Raw genomic sequence first — 18243 nt, 5'->3', positions numbered from 1 at the left:
TATTTCCTGTTCCTCTCTCTTATTTATTTCTCGCTCGCTGCTTAATATCTGCCAACATACGATCAGGAATAACATCGTTACAGCAGTTAAAAGGCTCAGAGGTCTCTCATGAATACTGTACGTGTGGAAATGAGACAAAACAGAATATTCTTGTCTGGAAATATGTCTAAAAAAAAAAGAAGAAGCATTTTCAACAAGCAGTCTAGTGGGAGCTCAGCAGTTTACAGGGAATATAATAAGACAACTGCTCCCCGTCTGCAGCAGGCTGTTTGCATAACTCACTCAATTGGCAGCAGAAACGCTGGCCTTCCTCTTCCTCTCTGAATCTAACTTGGGACGATATCAATGAGTAATTGTCTCCACAAACACCTCACAGTCAAGACACAGCAGCATGGAAAAGGTCACTGAGAGTTCCACATTAACACAGAGTTCCTCAGTGACGCTACAGTCCTGACACGGACTGTAAATGTCTCACTGAAGAGTTGAACTCCTGCCTCAAAGTTAAGTCTCCAGGATGAAGCTGAACCACAGATTCAGCTTCAGCTTCAGCTGATTATAATCACAGGCTGAAAACTATTAGTCAGTACAGAGAAGAGCAAAAACCAGAATGGATAATAAAAGTCTTCTCATTGCAGCTTGATGACTGTGAGGAAAATCAGGAGATCAGAAGTTAAAGATTCCAAAAACATCCAAGTTTCTGTCTTTAATGGACTAGAAGAAGAAGAACTCTGGCTACTGTGAACTTACAACAACATACAGTTTCTTTTAACTGTAATCGCTTACACACTTGTTATAAGTAATAATATATTAGTGGACAACACTGGTCATGATACTGGTGATCGCTGCATTCACTGAACTGTAAAAGTCTGAGTTCTTCTTCTGCCTGATGTTTAAACTGTATTTAAACAGTGAGATCAATATCTGTTACTGACATTGATCGTGTGACTCTATTTCATGTGAGAGGCAAACACACAACATATTTCTTACTCTATTTTTAGATCATAGAAGCTGCTGATGTTAATGAACATTAGGGCTGAGAGTGTTTTCAGAATCATGCATCAGCACTGACCGCTGACTTCTTTATATTCTCTGTGATTCATCACAGTTTCACTTATTTCTTTATTTTTGTTGCTACACTTTGCTCAGAACCTTGACTGAAGACAGACACACCACACACTTCACAGAGGGGGAACTTGGTCAACTTTAGTCCATCTTCACTTAGTCTTAGTCAGTCTGCACCATTTATAATGATTATTCTAATGCTCCAACAAGAGTAGATAAGCTCAAATGAAAGGTTTGACCTCCGTGACCTTTGTTCCTCGGATCAATTGATTAATGAAATCATAAATTAACTGACGCCAACTTTAGAATCTCATAAAAAAAGGGAACCAACCACTAACCCGTGGAACGATAGAGGAGCTTAGTTATTCCTGGAAAATACAATACACACTAGCTTTAGTCGTGTCAGTGAGTGGATACGTGTGCTTTTCAGCTAAAAACAAAAGAGGCTCCTTGAATCAACAACTTAACTGTACACAACACCACTTCCTTTCAAAATAAAAGCCACTGACATCTGCTTCTCACATCATCCTGTGTCATTTTATTTTAGTTTCAGTCGTTATTCCACAGCTACTGTAATAACAGTAACAGGAAGTAGTCACACAAACGAGGTGGTGATAGGTGAATTTATAGGTGTCTATACATCCTGATTTATTCATGTAATCTTTCACCATGGCTGAAGAGGGTCATGGTGGACGGTGTAAATTTACTGCCTTTTCAAAGCTTTGCTCTCAGGTCTGAGGTCATTGACCCTGAAACTTTAGCTGTGGTTAGAGAACGATGGTGAGCTGAGCTTCACACTGTGACACAGTCACTGATGAAGGTGACGCGTCACGTTATCAACCTCAAATATCAACAACTGCAGATTACACCGTTCATTTCACAATGAAGGCAGGAAATATATTTGATTGACTGGTTTTTATTACTGTGTCATTATTAGGTAGACACAGACCAGCAAGTCAAATACATCTATATCTGCTTATTCTATCTTAATATAATATATTACTTTTTCTTTTCTGTATTATATACAGAGATTTCCAGAGTATAGCATGGATATACTGTGGATATATACATCCACAGTATGTTTCCTGTCACTTCTGCATGTGTTCCTATGAAGTGATAATGATGCTCTATGGTCATTATAGCATGGACAGTATTTTAGGTGCTTCTAGATATTTTCAGATATATTCAGAGGTTCATTTCAGGCAAAGAAAAGTTCAAGAAAACACGGCGTTCCATTTTAAGTTATTCAACAAAATTCATATATTCAGGATGAGTGAACGCTCCAGCATCAGATAATCAGCTGGAGTGATGAAAAGTACAGGTTCCCGTGATGACACAGCGATAGACGAGGCCTCTGTGGAGTAAATCACATGCAGATAACAGAGCGTAACACGGAGCTGGGTCTCACCTTCTGGTCGTGGCTGTAGGCTAAAGCCCAGTCCTCCTCTGTGGGGTGGAACAGGAGGCTGACGATGTAGAAGGTGAGTCTGTACTTCTGATAACTGGCTCCTTCATCAGAGCTGATGAGAACACTGCTCTCAAACTCTGGATCTGTCAACACCATGATCTGAAAACAGAGCAGAGAGAGTTCACATGTGAGTGATCATCAGAAACCTTTTGGTGTTCGTCACCAGAGCCGGACAGTAACGGAGTACATGTACTTCAGTACAGTACTGAAGTACAATCTTGAGGGATCTGTACTTAACTCGAGTATTGTTTTTGGGGAGTACTCGTGACTTTACTCAAGTACATTGAGAGGTAAATATTGTACTCTTTACTCCACTACATTTCTATCCATAACCAACTCCATGGTCAGATTTAGTTTGGATGAAACCATGAATGAAGACACAGCAGGTTCATCCTGGACTATTTCTATTTTCTGAACAAGTTAGTGATAGTGTTCTCTTCTATAAAACTCCATCACTGCTCAGTGATATTCCACATTTGTGTAAGCTGAGCATTAGTTTTGATGTTCTTGAGTATTTGCTGTGTGTTTAACACAGTCAGGTTCAAATGTGGATGAAATAATCCAGTAAAACTCTAAAACAGAGGTTTGTCAGAGCGTTGTCTTTGTGAGAAATGTTAAATAAAACAACATAAAAGGTAAAAAGATGAAAATGACTTGATTTTACTTTCAATTCCTTTAACATTCTTCTAGGTTTTAACACAAACATTTGTCATAACCAAAAATAAGTACTTTTATTTAAGTAGACATCAGACTGTAGTACTTTTACTTGTACTTGAGTAAAATTTAGCAAGGGGTATGTGTACTTTCACTCAAGTAATAAACCCGTGTACTCTGTCTAGGGCTGTAAAGTCAAAGTCGACTGGTCAACTACTTGGTCGACGCGTTCTGGCTCGACCAAAACTGTGATTGGTCGACTAATGTTTTTTAAAATTACTATTATTTTTTTATGGTGAATTTCATTAGGAGGAAAGTACCAAGTGCTAATAGGGGTGTTTAAGAGCACCCGTGTTTCACAGGTAACAGCCTGTCTTTAGAGAACGCCCCCCTTGTTTTCCACTATTTTGGTTTAGTCCAGCCCAGTGGGTTGTTGTCGCTCCGTGGCTCATGAGCGACAGACAGATTAGCGTTGACATTAATTAGACGTGAATTTTGAGTGTTTCATGTTAGGCTACAGTCTCAGTGCTGCTGTCACATCCATGTCAAACACATCAGCAGAGTGACAAAAAAGTAGATGACGGTAAAAAAGTGAAAAGCAAACTTTGCAAGCGACAGTTTGCTTTTCACAGCTCTACTACAAACATGACATATCATTTAAAAACGCTAAGCTAAAGGTGCTCCGTCCCTTTTGAGTATGAACTTATTAGCATATTTCAATGTTTTAGTCTAATAATGGTTGATTGGTGCAGATGCACCTGCAGACAACAGCTGCAGCGTCCTGAGGTCTGTTTGTGTCTCAGTCGTGAAGCTGAGCTTCTCAGTCTCGCTCTGTATTCAACACTTATTGTGCTGATATTACTCGTTAACATAGTACATTATTACAGCAGCTCAGCGATGCTACAGCTTCATTTCACCAGAGTGACTGTGTTTCCACGGCTCTGTTGTGTTTACTGGAGCATTTCCATCGTCTCTCCAAAATAAAAGGAAACCTGTTCACGATCAACGACCACAGGAGCAGAGAGGAGTTTAAACCAGAACAAAGACGCTGAAGCTCAGAGGTGAGCGATCATGAAAGGTGACAGAGATTGTCGTGGAGGAACAATTAAGTCCTGTACAAACAGGAGGAATAAGCAGCCACGCATGACTCAGCACATACAGGACGTCATTTTCCTTATCAGCTCGTCCTTCTAACACCTTCGTCTCTAAGCTTTTCCTCCTCCCTTTTCAGATTGAACAGTGCCACTGTGGTGGAGGCTTTCAATTTCATGCTTGGAATATTTCTGCCTCAGCTATCACAGTTATTACAGAATTCATTTGGAACAGGACTTTCACCACGCATATTTCTTTTGACTTAATGACATTTAGAGTCTTTGTGGAAGGAAATGAAATGATCAAATGAATCGGTCGCCCTTCACTAACAAAGAGGTGTCTTTGTATACTGAATACTTTAAGAAGGTGCTGTTGGTTCGAGGCTGTGACTGAATACAGTGATCCTGTTAAAGAGTGTATGCACTTTAACATCAGCGTCATCAGTATGTTTATCTGCACGCGCTTCAATCACCTTTTACAATATCACCATTCTGCAAATCCCTCAAATGTATTGACACAATGGCACATGTCACGCCCCCTACTGGCAGCTGAGGGGAGTAGAAGGTGAACGTGGAGTCAAGTGTGCAGCTTTCACACTGAAAGATGTCACAAAATGTGAAAAGTTTGTATGCAAAGAATTTCTCAGATTCATTTGAAAAACATCAAATCAAACGTGAACATGCAACAACACCCCCCCCCCCATTCCAACCACTAATGAATATGCAAATGACTCTAAAACGCCCTCTTTGACGCCTTCTTTCAGAAGAACAACAGAAAATGAACAACAGAAAGAAAAAACATGTGTGCGATCAAAACATTGCTGATCTAAAAGCTCTCATATTAATATTGATAAATTGAAAAAGTACAGTTTATTATTGCAGTTGTGCTTCATATCGAAGCAGCTGTGGAGTTTTCCAGGTAAACGTTGCCAGAAGGTATTTGAACGTATGTTTCAGCCTTGTTTCCGATCAGTGACTGCTGTGTTCAGAACCACCAGCAGAGAGGAGAGGCGGAGCTTTAGCCTCAGGCCACAAGCTGAGCAGAAGCAGCTGAGTATCTGATGAAAGTGTCCACAGGTGACGTCTGAGTGGATTCTCCTGAACTTGACCCACGGTTGGTGTAGTGGTTAGTGCTCTCGCCTTTGCAGCAAGAAGACTCGATTTCTTGGGTTCAAACTCAGGTTTGGTCTTTCTGCAGTTGTGTGTGTGGGTTTTCTCCGGGTTCTCCGGCTTCCTTTCGAAAAAACATGCGATGAATGTATGAATGATGATGGTCTGAGCGGCCGTTTGCACATTGGCAGCGACGCTTCTGTCAGTCTGCTCCAGAGCAGCTGTGGCTACATGTAGCTTAGCACCACCAGTGAGAATGTGTTAGTTAATAATGGGTCATTTGTAAAGCGCACAGTCGCTGCAGCAATTAGGCTCAGTGACGCCACCTGTGGGTGGTCAGCTGACCTGATAACAGAGGTGTGTGTGTGTGTGTTGTCCTTAAGAGTTCATATTTATTTTCCTAGTGTAATTCCTATTCTACATGTTTTTGGTTTACGGTCCTGTCTTAGTTTGCCTACTCTTACCTTCACAATGGTTCAGTCCAATCAGGGCGGAGCTCGGAGGATTATAAGAAGGTAATATTTGACATTTGTTAATACTTTGTCTGAGGAAGTGACAAAAACAAGGTCAAAATCCATTGAAGAGCAGATTTAAATGAACCAGTGCTGTTACAGCATTACTTACATTTATTTACCCACATGTTTCTTTTGTTTTGGTTGTGAAAAGATAAGCTTCAATGTTTTATTTAGTAAAAACAAATGTATTTGGTTAATTTCATTGATTCTTGTATAAATAGAAGCATTAAGAATACGACAGTACCATCAGCTGTAGACGCCTGTAGGACTGAACTATTATGATGTTCTCTGTGAACATTTATCAGAGAACAGATATTCTGCCGTGGCTCAGTGGGAGAGCGAGGCACCTTCCACCTGGAAGACTCTGTCCTGGCTTCACTGCCTGCAGGGAGACGTGTCCCTGAGCAAGGCACTTATAACCTGAAGCTGCTGCTGACAGCGAGGCTGGAGGCAGCAGCTGAGTGAGTTTCTGTGACAGACAAATGGATATTTAACGCTCTGCTGTTTTGGCCTTTGCTTTCACTGCAGGTGATTTTGCCTGAGCAGAGAACTCAGGTGGTTCCATGACATCCTGAGGTTGTGAGTTCAATTCTTTTTGGGCTAGGCCACAGCCAAGTGGAAAAGGAACTTGTCCTGCAATTGGAGGGCTGAGGTGCCTCTGAGCAAGGTAACCAGCCGGCCTCTGCTCAGTGACTGATCCTGATTCTAGTCGAGGATGAGTTAATGGGATAAATACAGTACTTTTTATATTAAATTAAATGAAAATGATGAGCACTGATAAAGAGTATGAGTCACCAGAGGTTAGGGAGAGAGTCAGCATGTGCAGGTCTTGATAGATGACACTGTAATCTGGGATATGTGGTGTTTACCAGCAGGTCAAAGACCTCAGATTATATCCAGCCTTGGTTTGTTTCATGGACACTTGATCATACATGAGGTTTGACAAGCTCCCTCTAACATGGACTCATGGACTGTAGAGCGTTATCTCGTCCTTTTCTCGAGCCTTATTGGCTGACAAAGTCTTCTTCTAATACAGGAAATGGAGCAGAGGAAGTATCGTCACATTAGTCATTCGTCTCCGTGTGAAAGCAGTCTCTATTATTACCCAACGTTATACATTACAAGCCAGTTTCTGTCCGTTGCCTCCACAATTAGAAAGATCGGTGTAGCCAGTGTCTCTCCTGAGGACTTTAAACAATCACTCTCACACAATAATTATTCCATTCCAAAACCACGGTGATAAATAGCACGGGGAAGGTGTGATTAAGATTTCCCTCACAGCCTCAGCAGTGAGCGATGGAACAATGCAGCAGAATCTTTGTGTTGTGTGTGTGTGCTGCAAAGATAACCCAGAATCCTGGAGATGTTGGAGCACAAGGTCAGTGGAGATATGGATTAGAGACAGAGGGGAAGTTAATCACGTCACACCACATCAATTAAGTGTCTTTCACAGGGAAAAAGGTCTTTAAACAAACTAAATCATACGATTAGCAGGTCAGAGAGTGTGAGGAAACACACACAGACACAGAGAGAACATACACACTGATACAACACACTAATAACAGCACGATCAGCATGAATCGCCCACATTTAACCATCATGGTGTTTCAGCTGCATCTTCCTCTAACTTTCTTTCCCCTTTAACTTAACTTTTTAAATCACACCAGTGCAGAGCTGCAGGCTGAGCTTAAAGAGAGGACATTAACATATAGATAAGATGATTCATGCGCGATGCTTTGTGCTAAATGCCGATGCTAACATCAAAATCTATAATGCGACATCAGGAAAGGTCAGCACTTGGACATATGTCTTAGACTGTGGAAGAGCAGGAATAAAGACCTGCACGTTCTTTTCAGACGTCTGAGTGTGGACGTGGAACCACTTCAATATCAGGGTTTAAAAACAGAGGTTTTTGGGTCTCTTACATCAGATTAAACCGTCAGTAGCACATACATGTGTTTTTTAAAACATCAGTGACAGAAATCACCTAAAGGCCCAGATTCTTGGTGTGTATTTAAATGTTCTGCACATAAAGCAGAGAGAAGACCTGAGTCATGATCAGTAATCAGCTTCAGTCATGATCTCCTTCTCACCTGAGTGAGGTTCACCATGATAATGTACTCAGGGTCAGGACCTTGAACCAGAAGACCAGAACCTTGGCTCAGACCCAGATCTTCTCCTCAGATCTGACCTCACACAAGTGTTTATGTTCCGAGTCACTTCATCACATGCAGAGCGTCTGATGACGAAGGTCAACGCCAACAAAACACTGACGTCACAGCGTTTATATTTATTCATTCTTCATGGTTCACCCTTAGTGCTCACAGCACAGATGCACCATGGGAATAAAACTCCTCAATGACACGTGTACGACGTATCCAGTCGATCCTCCTCTCTTCTCCACACGAGCCTCTGAAAATCCCATCAGTTGAGCGATGATATTGAATAATTGAGCTCTGGACCACGTTTAAGTTTGAATGAATTCATTCTTATTCCACTTCATTACACGATGCTAAATGGTGGCTATAAAGAGAACATGCTAAGCAACATTACGCAGATGGATGAGAAGAAAGTGTTTAGTATGAAGGATTTCACTGCTGTCACATGATGACTGGATAAGTGTGTGATTCACTACGTGAACATGTTCTTCATTCAAATATACATCAGCTGCAAACCAGTCTTTAATCTAGGTTTTAACGTGACGTTCATGGAACATGACGACTCTGACTTTGTTCCCTTAAAGACTCGACTTCTTGTTATTACTCGTAATTGTCTGTAATTTTCATTTCAAGCTCTTTGTCAAACGAGCGCTCTTCTCTTTGTAAACTTCCTCTCGTCCATGTTCACGCTCTGCATTATTATTGTTCAATTAACAGTGATTTTCTGTGCTACAGGAACATGTATGTGTCCAGACTACAGATGGAGACTTCACTCCTACATTGACTGAGCTGCTTCATGACCTTTGACCTGTTCACTACATTTACACTTGTCTGTCAAAATGTTGCTGTAATCACAGAGTTCACCACACCAGAGCAAATCACATGACCTGGAATATGAAAGAGTAAAATTCTCTTATTCAGCATATGAAATCTGAATCTATATAAAGGGATAGTTCAGGGTTTGTTAGTTGAGTTGTTGTTTGTTTTTTGCCAAATCACAAGGAACTTACAGGAACTACAGCGACGTTAGACAGTTTGACAGTTTTAAACATTGCTTTATATGATTATTTTGAACACTTTTTTGACTGTAAAAGGGACAAAATGCGAGGTCTCACCTTCCTCCTGTTCGTCGGACAGACGTAAAGATAACTCAACACGGTCTTGGATCCAACTTTGTCGTTCATGCGCTGATATGTGGAGCCGTAGTCAGTCGATCTGAAAACAAAGGGAAAACACAATGAAGGGCAAAGCAGGCAAAGAAAAGAGTGTTGATGGACGTGTCTTCATGCTGGAGTAAAGCAGGATCAGGGACAATCTTCACACTGATGAAAAACAGTGTAATACGGTGCCCTACAATAGAGCAATAAGCCGTATACTTTATATACTGTATGCATTTGCACTGTGTGGGAGTGAAACTTGTGCCAATAGAACAAGCAAAGGTTAACCAATCATCTGCTGCTGCCAGCAAACACAAACCATTGGGAAATATCTGGGGACGTGGCACTGTAAATAATTAATTCTCTCCTGACAACTACTATGAAATAAAATATGATGAGCGCAAAAACATGTGGATGTTCCTGAACCCTTTGGGCTTTAATAATTTATCAGTGGGAATGAGCCTGTTAGCCAGCACAGTCCCCAGAAACTCCACATGAATCCATCATCACGAGTAACCACCAAATCTGCCTTCAAGAAGAATATTAGAGCGTTTACTGAGCTCCGCTGCTTTTTCCATCAAAGCTGCGTTCAGGAGAGTGGGATTTTCAGATAGTTCTCTCTGTGGGGAGAGAAGAATCCGTCCAGAACTGTGTCAGCGCTCTCGTTTGGATGTGCAGTCCATGACATTGTGTTATGAGCAAAGTGAAGAGGACAAACCATCTCTACATTCACTCTGTCTTTCATATCAGATCCCACTGCTTTGTACCACTTCAATGGGAACATGGTTTCAGAGGAATCGCAGCCGTTTTTCACATTCAAATTCATTCCCAAAAAGCTGAGAGAGACTCTGCGGTTGCTATGATTACAAAGAGCAGTAATGAGTCAGACAGAGAGCAGTGTTTCTGCATTAGAGATCAGAGGATTGATCCTGATCTGCAGAAGAGGAGGAGAAACTGAACATCGACCTCCTGAGAGGAGACTTCATACAGAACAGGAACATTCTTTCTCTGTCATAATAACAGCAGTGAGCACTGGTGACACATGGAACATCACCATCATGCACACGGGTTCATTAATAGGAGATAATACAGAATACAGTGTGGGTAGAAAAGCTGTGTTCACACCTGGTTTTAAGACTTGAGAGCAGCAGAGAATCCTGAAACCTGAACACAGCATTCTTTAATTCTTTATAACTCCACACCTGTGGTGACGTCTTCTGTCTTGTGTTTGTCTGCTGCTGCTCACCTGCTGCTCACCTGTATCCAATCAGCTCATTAAAACTCAGCTATGTTTACCCTGGTTCAACCAGATCAGATCGTTCACTACATCAACATGAGAAAACCACCAGGACCACTTCACTCCAGTCTAGAAGCTTTTCCGTATGAAAATGAGCTGAATTTATTAGTCAAAATGACAAAATAATGAATCTACATCAAGAAACAATAATAAAACCCAAAGTTGTCTCACTGCTGCATCTCAAAGCTGAGAGATGAACTAAACAGACTGTTCTTTCAACTCAGTTTTATTTATTTAGCATCACTTACCTCACATGACACTCAGATAAACTCAAGACGAGCTTGACGTGGAAATATCTGATGAATTATGGGATGGTGCATTGACTCACGTGTAAATGGGTCAAACCTCATGTTCTCACCCTGATCTAATTTGGTTCAAGGTCCTTCATGGGATTTATACGAGTCTGTTCTCAGATCTGCTCGTACATAAAGGAAATATATGATCGCTGGCTCAAAGATAAGAGTCGACTGAAACAGTCTGTTGTGTTATACTCTATTTCTCCTTTTATTCATATTCTGCTGCCCTCACTGTATGAATATGTTTGTATTCATATATAATGTGCAGCAAACTAAACACTCTCCCATAAAGAACTTAAATGGAAGTTGTGTAAAAATGTAAAACAATCTAAAACACACTAAGTTTCATGTTCGTAAACAAAGCTAAGCTACATGGATAAACAGAGGACTCTCAAACATCAAGAAAAAGTAAACATTCTCTTTTAAGATACATTATTAAATATGCATAATATCAGTGGAATATAACACACGACTAATATATAAAGAAATAAACTTGAATGAATCAAATGAGGTGTCAATCACTCTGATCGACCATCGCAGAGATACAGCTTTTGTGTTCGTCTTTGGAATTTCAAATATATAGAAGTCTGATTGAATTGTTAACTGTTAGTATATATAATAACGGCATTATGAATATATACATACATACATAAATATAGACAAATAGAAAAGGAAATTGCACAGAAAGGAAAGTGTAAGTGTAATGGAGTGTAAAGAGGAAAGAGTCACTCTGTGAATGCTCTTCAGTTCATAGTATTTTATATCGTATATTCTGTCAACATCTAAATTTGATGTTAAATATTGTTATTTTAAATACACCAACATGTAGTCAGCTCCAAGTCAGAGTCTCATGCACCTGAGACCATATCAGTGCAATAATACACTGATATTATGTGCAATAATACACTGATATATGTGCAATAATACACTGATATATGTGCAATAATACACTGGTATATGTGCAATAATACACTTATATATGTGCAATAATACACTGATATATGTGCAATAATACTCTGTAGGTGCAGCTCTGTGTGTACTTTCTAATTCCTTCTTTATATTATATCTTTATTGTGTGTGTTTACGATGCCCTGTGCTGCTGTAACTACACGTGTCCCCATGGAAGCAAAAATAATGGATTATCTTATCTTTAAAAACTAGCACTTATATTCAATTATTCATACACACATAAACACACCGCACATAAACATAAAAACAAACACACACACACACTTACAAACATATAGTACATATGGGGCTAAGACTCCTCTGTTAAAGGATGAGATTCTAGACATTTACTTTGCGAGATTAACCCTGAGTCTTTTTAACTCATCTACACTTCAGTGTTGTTCAGTTTGATTCTTCTGCCTCTTCCTGTGACGACACTGTGACTAATGAGTGCACGACATCGAGCATTTTCCCTGGTTATGACGTCACGAGTCGAGCGAGTGGAAACTCACCATACGTCTTTCTCACAGCACATATATGCAGCACATATTATACAGTCGGTTAAGTGTCCTGCCCAAGGACACATCAGCATGTAGACTCATGGAGCTGCTAATCAAACCATCAACCTTCCTGTTGAAAGATGACTCGTTCTGTATAACACTACACACACACACATACATTGTACACACATAATATACCAAACACACACACACATCATGTTCTCTTACAGTTGCACTAAAACCAGATCTACTATTTCAATTTAATGATCCTTGCACAATGTCCCATATAACATAATGCAATTAGTCTGCACCCCCACTGAGCCTCAGTGTGTGTGTGTGTGTGTGTGTGTGTGTGTGTGTGTGTGTGTGTGTGTGTGTGTGTGTGTGTGAGTTATATTTGCAGGTTTCCTGCTGCACAGAGGGTCACTGCCATTTGTTACGTGCGACACACAGAAGAGGAAAATTAATCGACAATTACAACGCTGATGAGAAACTGCACCAGAGAAATAAGACTCATCCCTGTTTTTAATGAACATGTGAACATTTGAATGAAATCATTGTGTATGGAATATGTTAAAGAGCAAGAAATAACAGACAGAAACAACTCAGGTCTGTTGTGCATAAGCACTATTTAAGTGAGTCTGTGCATCGATGAGCCATTAAGAGGAAAGTTAAAGTGTTTTGAATAAGTGCTGATTACACTGAAACGTGTCTCCTGCATCAACAACTGACCTGAGACTCTGAAGATAAAGTTACTTTCTATTTAAACAAAAACACCACGATGACTTAACAGTTCTTCAATATAAGAAATGAGACAGAAGGTAAAGATATATAAGACAATAAAGTGTTAAAATATAAGTGAGTACACCACAGTTACACAAGGATAAACAAACATGAATATGTGCAATAACATGCTGTATCTGCACAGTCCCACAGTGGAGGTGTGCAGTGTGTGAACATCAAATGATGTTGAGGGTAAACATGCACAGTGGGAAACGGCATTAGGAGATGTTTGTTTGTCAGCGTTTGCCAAATGGCTGCCAGTGTTGTTGGGTTTCTACAAAACACAACAACACCACTGTCCGTGCGGAGGAAAAAAGCCACGTGCTTCAAAGACAGAGGGATGAAAAACGCCGAGTGAATCACGTGTTTGTCAGCATCACACAGAACACAGAACACACGGAACACACAGAAACACACATTACATACAGAACACGCAGAAACACACAGAACACACAGAAACACAGTACACAAACACACAGACACACACAGAACACACAGAAACACACAGAAACACAGAACACACTGAAACACACAGAACACACAGAAACACAAAGAACACACAGAACCACAAATTAAATCAATATTCATCAAAGCTCCCGGAGATGAAATAATCATGTGGTCGTTGTAATGGAAAGTGAAACAGAAACAACTGGACTGTGTGTGTGTGTGTGTGTGTGTGTGTGTGTGTGTGTGTGTGTGAGAGAGAGAGAGAGAGAGAGAGAGGGAGAGAGAGAGAGAGCGAGAGAGAGAGTCACTGAGACACAGAGAGGAAAAAGGTCTATGAGCAGAAAATCCTGCGGCAAACTCAGTCCTGAAGACTCTCGATGCTCCCTGACTTTTTTAGAGAAAAACAGGGTAAATCCTGAGCTGCTGTGAAGTGAAGCGTTCTCTGCAGCACATGAAGGGTCAGAGGTAGAGACGCCTGAACGCATCGCAGACATTTCAACTGCACTCGTCTGAATCGCTGCAGTCTTTTGTTCCAGGGACTGGAAAACTAAGTCCACTGTAGCCACAGGTTCTTAAAGAGAGACGTGTGTCCACAACAAAACACCAAAGGCAAAAGGCTGATAAGGAATAGAGGAGATTTGGCCAAACTCAACATTAACCTTTATTTTATTTTATTTTTCCAGTATATGGACTTTCTTCAGCAGCAGCAGCACAGAGCTGAGTCTGAACTTTAAATCTTTCTCTGTTTTCTCTTCGTCTTTTAACCACGATCACATCATCACATCAGCTTCTCTTAAACCTGTTCAGTCAATTTGGACAAATAATGACTTTATTAACAGTTGAGTTAGATGAAGCAGCTGAAGACAGTGAAGACAGTGAAGTACACAAGCCTTCACATCATGACGTGTGTGTCTCTGTGAACTCTTTACACTGTTTTTAATTAATCTGCTGTGTAACACCAACGTAAACACTTATATGTTCTGTTTGCATTGAAGTTACAGTGAAATGTTTCCTCTGTATCGTCAGACTTGTCTTGATCATTTAATCTAAAGTTTCCCTAACTTTCTAAACGTTGACCTCCTCTAAACCAAACCCTCGACCCAAATAACCCATAAATCATGACAAGAGCAAAATATGCACATAATTTGAAACTGTAAACCTTTAATATTATTCCTAATCGGTAAATGAATAATTTCAAAGTGATGTCTGGTAAACTTCCATTTTATGCATAAATATTTATGTTAGCGCTGAGACCTTTCACCCTTTGTCAGCGACCCTAGAATATCATAACCTCAGTGAAGATCAGCACTGCACTACCTTCTGCTCCACTAGATGGCGTTAAACACAACTCTTTTACACAAAAGAGGAATTTTAATGAATGCTTCTAACACCGATCTATCGACCACAGATGAAAATAGGTAATAAATGATTTTTCACTTATAAATTAGTGTATAATGAGTTTGTCGCTCATGGTTAAAATGTAAGATTATTCTGAAATGTTACATTTGAATAACTTTAAAACTTTTAAGAAGAGAACGTTAACATGGATTATTTTACACATTTTTATTAATGGTTAAATAATGTTTTTTTTACCAACCATGTATTAATCTTATTCCGTTATTAAAGAATATCATTATTACTTCATATATATGACACCATTCAAAGCCTTAAGTAACTCTAATGCCTCTCTTTAAAAGCAGCACATTATTATGGGATAGTTTATCATCTTCAGTCAGAGAAATGTGCAGCTTCACAACATTCTGCAGTACACAGCGTAAATGAACACTATACTGTATATATATGTGCTCTTTATATATAAGATACAAACAAACAGCAGCAATAACACACACTTCACTATAAACAGCTTTTCTCAACAGCTCTTTACATTGTGACTGTAATATCGTGTATTTATGTCTTTTATGAGCCATTAAACTGTCCATAGAGACATGGAAATTAGCCTATGGCAACAATCTGTTACATTAGCATGAATGTTCTTCATGAATGTTCATGAATGTTCTCTGTCCTTCGTCTCATCTTCTACCACTTTATCCTCCACATCATTTCATTTCCACAACATTTGGATAGAATAAGCATCTGTAGACGTGAACAGCGTCGTTTCCTGTACGACTGCGTTACCTTGGTTATGTGACGTCAGTTTTGGAGTAGGTTTGGTAACACTTTCATGTCTGGATCTGCAGATCTGCAGACTGTAGTCTGTGTTTGTCTGTGTGACCTCTGACCTCTGACCTCTGTGTCCTGAGGCAGTTTCAGGGTTAAAGCTTCAGTGTGTGTGTGTGTGTGTGTGTGTGTGTGTGTGTGAGCAGCGTTCAGCTCTGATGAATGAACAGAGCTTCTCTCTCTCTCTCTGTAATCAATCTGTTTTCCTGCAGCTTTTATTCAACCAATTATTTTTGAAGAGCTTTACTTCAAAACACTCATCCAGGCATTAGTGACAACAGTCAGGTATAGAAATAATGTTAGACTAATAATAACAACAACAACAAACTAGACTGCAGGTACATGACATGACATGATAAATGAGACGATGTGAGTTTTATTTAATGTCACACTGACCTTTGACCTCAGAAAACCTGAACTATCCTTAAATCTGTGTGAGAGTTGAATGAATGTGACGGTGAAGACTGTTTATGTCACAGTTGATGTCAGTGACACACATGAGTTTATATAAGAATCAATAATCAATCTAACTGTTTCCTGAGAAAGCAGTGATGGCCTCTCAGTCGTCCACTATACTGTAAAACTATTATCTTTACAAGATTCACCTTCCACATCTAGATGATCTCCAGATGATCATCTGAGATTTAGCTTGAAAATAAGAGAAGAACAATAGAACTTTCACCTCATAATATTACAACTTTATCCTTGAAATATTTCCACTTTTCTTCTCGTAAGATCACGACTTTCTTCTTGTGATATCATGTCTTTCTCTTCTTCAGCCCTAATACTCTGCCTCTGAAAAGACTGTGAAATATGTGTGAACACTCCTGTGACGTGACATGAAAAGTGTTTACTGGTAAACAGTCAGTGTTGAGGATGTGTTGCCAACAGATGTGATATTTAACAAGAAGAATGCATTAAAAACACAGTGGTGCAGACAGAGTGTGATATCTCAGCATGTAACGCAGTCTGCAAATCACATTTCACCCACTAATGGAATTATTGTGAGTCGAGAGACAGAAATGAAAAGATTCAGCATCATAAAAACACACACTTTCTGACATTAGCTGGTGAATAACAACGGTGATGTTACGTCATCTCAACTGAACACTTCCAGCCGCAGGATTCAATAATCACTGTTACCATCAGCAGATACACGATATCCCATAATACACGCAACGCCACAGAGTTTATCTTTGGAACGTACACACGCTCTGGGATGCATTCTTGTGAACACTCACGCACCAACTGATGCGTACACACACACACACACACACACACACACACACGTTTTCACCTGAGGCAACTGCCGCAAATCACTGCTCTAATGCAAAATCCACTGAAGCGTAATTGAAAATGACTTTGGAGAATTGCCACATTGAGATGGAAAGATAGTGAAAGTGTGTAGGTGTTTGTGTGGGAGAAGAAAAAATAACACAAGAGCAGGAGACGGTGAAGCAGCAACAGGAAAAAAATAAAATAAAATATGTGACTTTAAAAGACGGAAAAAGAAGGAACAAAGTGCACGGATGTGTATTAAAGGGATGATGCAGACACTGATACATGGAGGAGAGATTTTTACCACTTAAAACTCACCTCAAAATCTATATACGCTCATGTGTTTGATATCTTAAATGTGTTATCAATGATTGCAGCAGCAGCTCAACCTGCAGTGATGACATTTACCAGGGTCATTGAATGCATCTCCTTAGTTTCTCCCGTTAGCTCAACATACTGTGAATCCTGCATTAAGTTAAGCTGATATTTGTCAGCAGAGGAGCGAGAACCCTGGGTCACAAAGAGTTGCTGATCCACTGCTTCCTCCTTCAAATGTGTTATTTTATGAATAACTTAGTGACAAACTGACCAGAATCAGGTGAATCAGGCACCAGCAGAGCAGCGTCTCCTGTGTCAGGGTTTGTTGTGGTAGAGAGAGCAGTTTCTAGTCTCTGTGAGCAACATGGGTTAAGACAAATAAAAAAGCAAGACTGTGCGATGTTTGAATATTGTGTAGTTGCTGCAGTGGAAGATGATCCAGCAAAGCAGAGAGAGCAGAGGAGGTGATATAACGACACTAATCATCTAAAACCACGGTGGTACGACCAGGCCGTACCAAATATAGCCTTGAGCGCATCATTGCACCGTGTCAGACAAAGGCAGCAGGATGGAGCAGCCACAGAGGAACAGACCTGCTGACGTACAAAGATCGTTCTCCGTGACAACATTTGTCTCCCACTCTCTGTCCATGTCCATGTTCCCTCTTCAACCTTGACAGTATATCTCTCTCACGCCTGCTCGCCGCTGTCTGGACTCAATGAATCTTTAAATAAAGTATGAAAGTTTAAAAAAGAAAAATCCTCCCAGACACGATGACTTTTTCATGAGGTACAAAAGGACTTTTTAGGTAACAAACGTCCACCACTGACCTGAGACATATGTTGTCTTATGACTCAGGACTGGCTTTTATCTGGGTTTGTTCACTTCCTGTCTGCTTCATACTGAAAACACTCACTCAGTCATCACACATGCAGCTTCTCTGCAGAGCATGAATCTGTCAGCCACTGAGTCTGCTGAGGTC

At 40.1% G+C, this 18243-nt stretch overlaps 1 protein-coding gene across 1 annotated transcript in view; it reads right to left on the bottom strand.

Moving 5' to 3' along the window:
* Positions 1-18243, bottom strand: part of sorcs3a (sortilin related VPS10 domain containing receptor 3a) — a gene marked incomplete at its 3' end in the record, with an annotated part of 169738 nt that overhangs the window by 64479 nt on the left and 87016 nt on the right. Inside the window, exons 3-4 of the mRNA XM_083909604.1 lie at positions 9175-9274; positions 2471-2629 (exon numbers count right to left, since the gene is read on the bottom strand). Of these exons, the coding sequence (XP_083765730.1) occupies positions 2471-2629; positions 9175-9274 (259 nt within the window). The remainder of the gene's footprint in view (positions 1-2470; positions 2630-9174; positions 9275-18243) is intronic.

This window comes from Microchirus variegatus, assembly GCF_963457635.1.
Source record: "Microchirus variegatus genome assembly, chromosome: 23".
In the NCBI taxonomy this organism is placed as follows: domain Eukaryota; kingdom Metazoa; phylum Chordata; class Actinopteri; order Pleuronectiformes; family Soleidae; genus Microchirus; species Microchirus variegatus.
The sequence above is the reverse complement of the archived record's forward strand: the minus strand, read 5'-3'. Positions and strand labels throughout refer to the sequence as shown.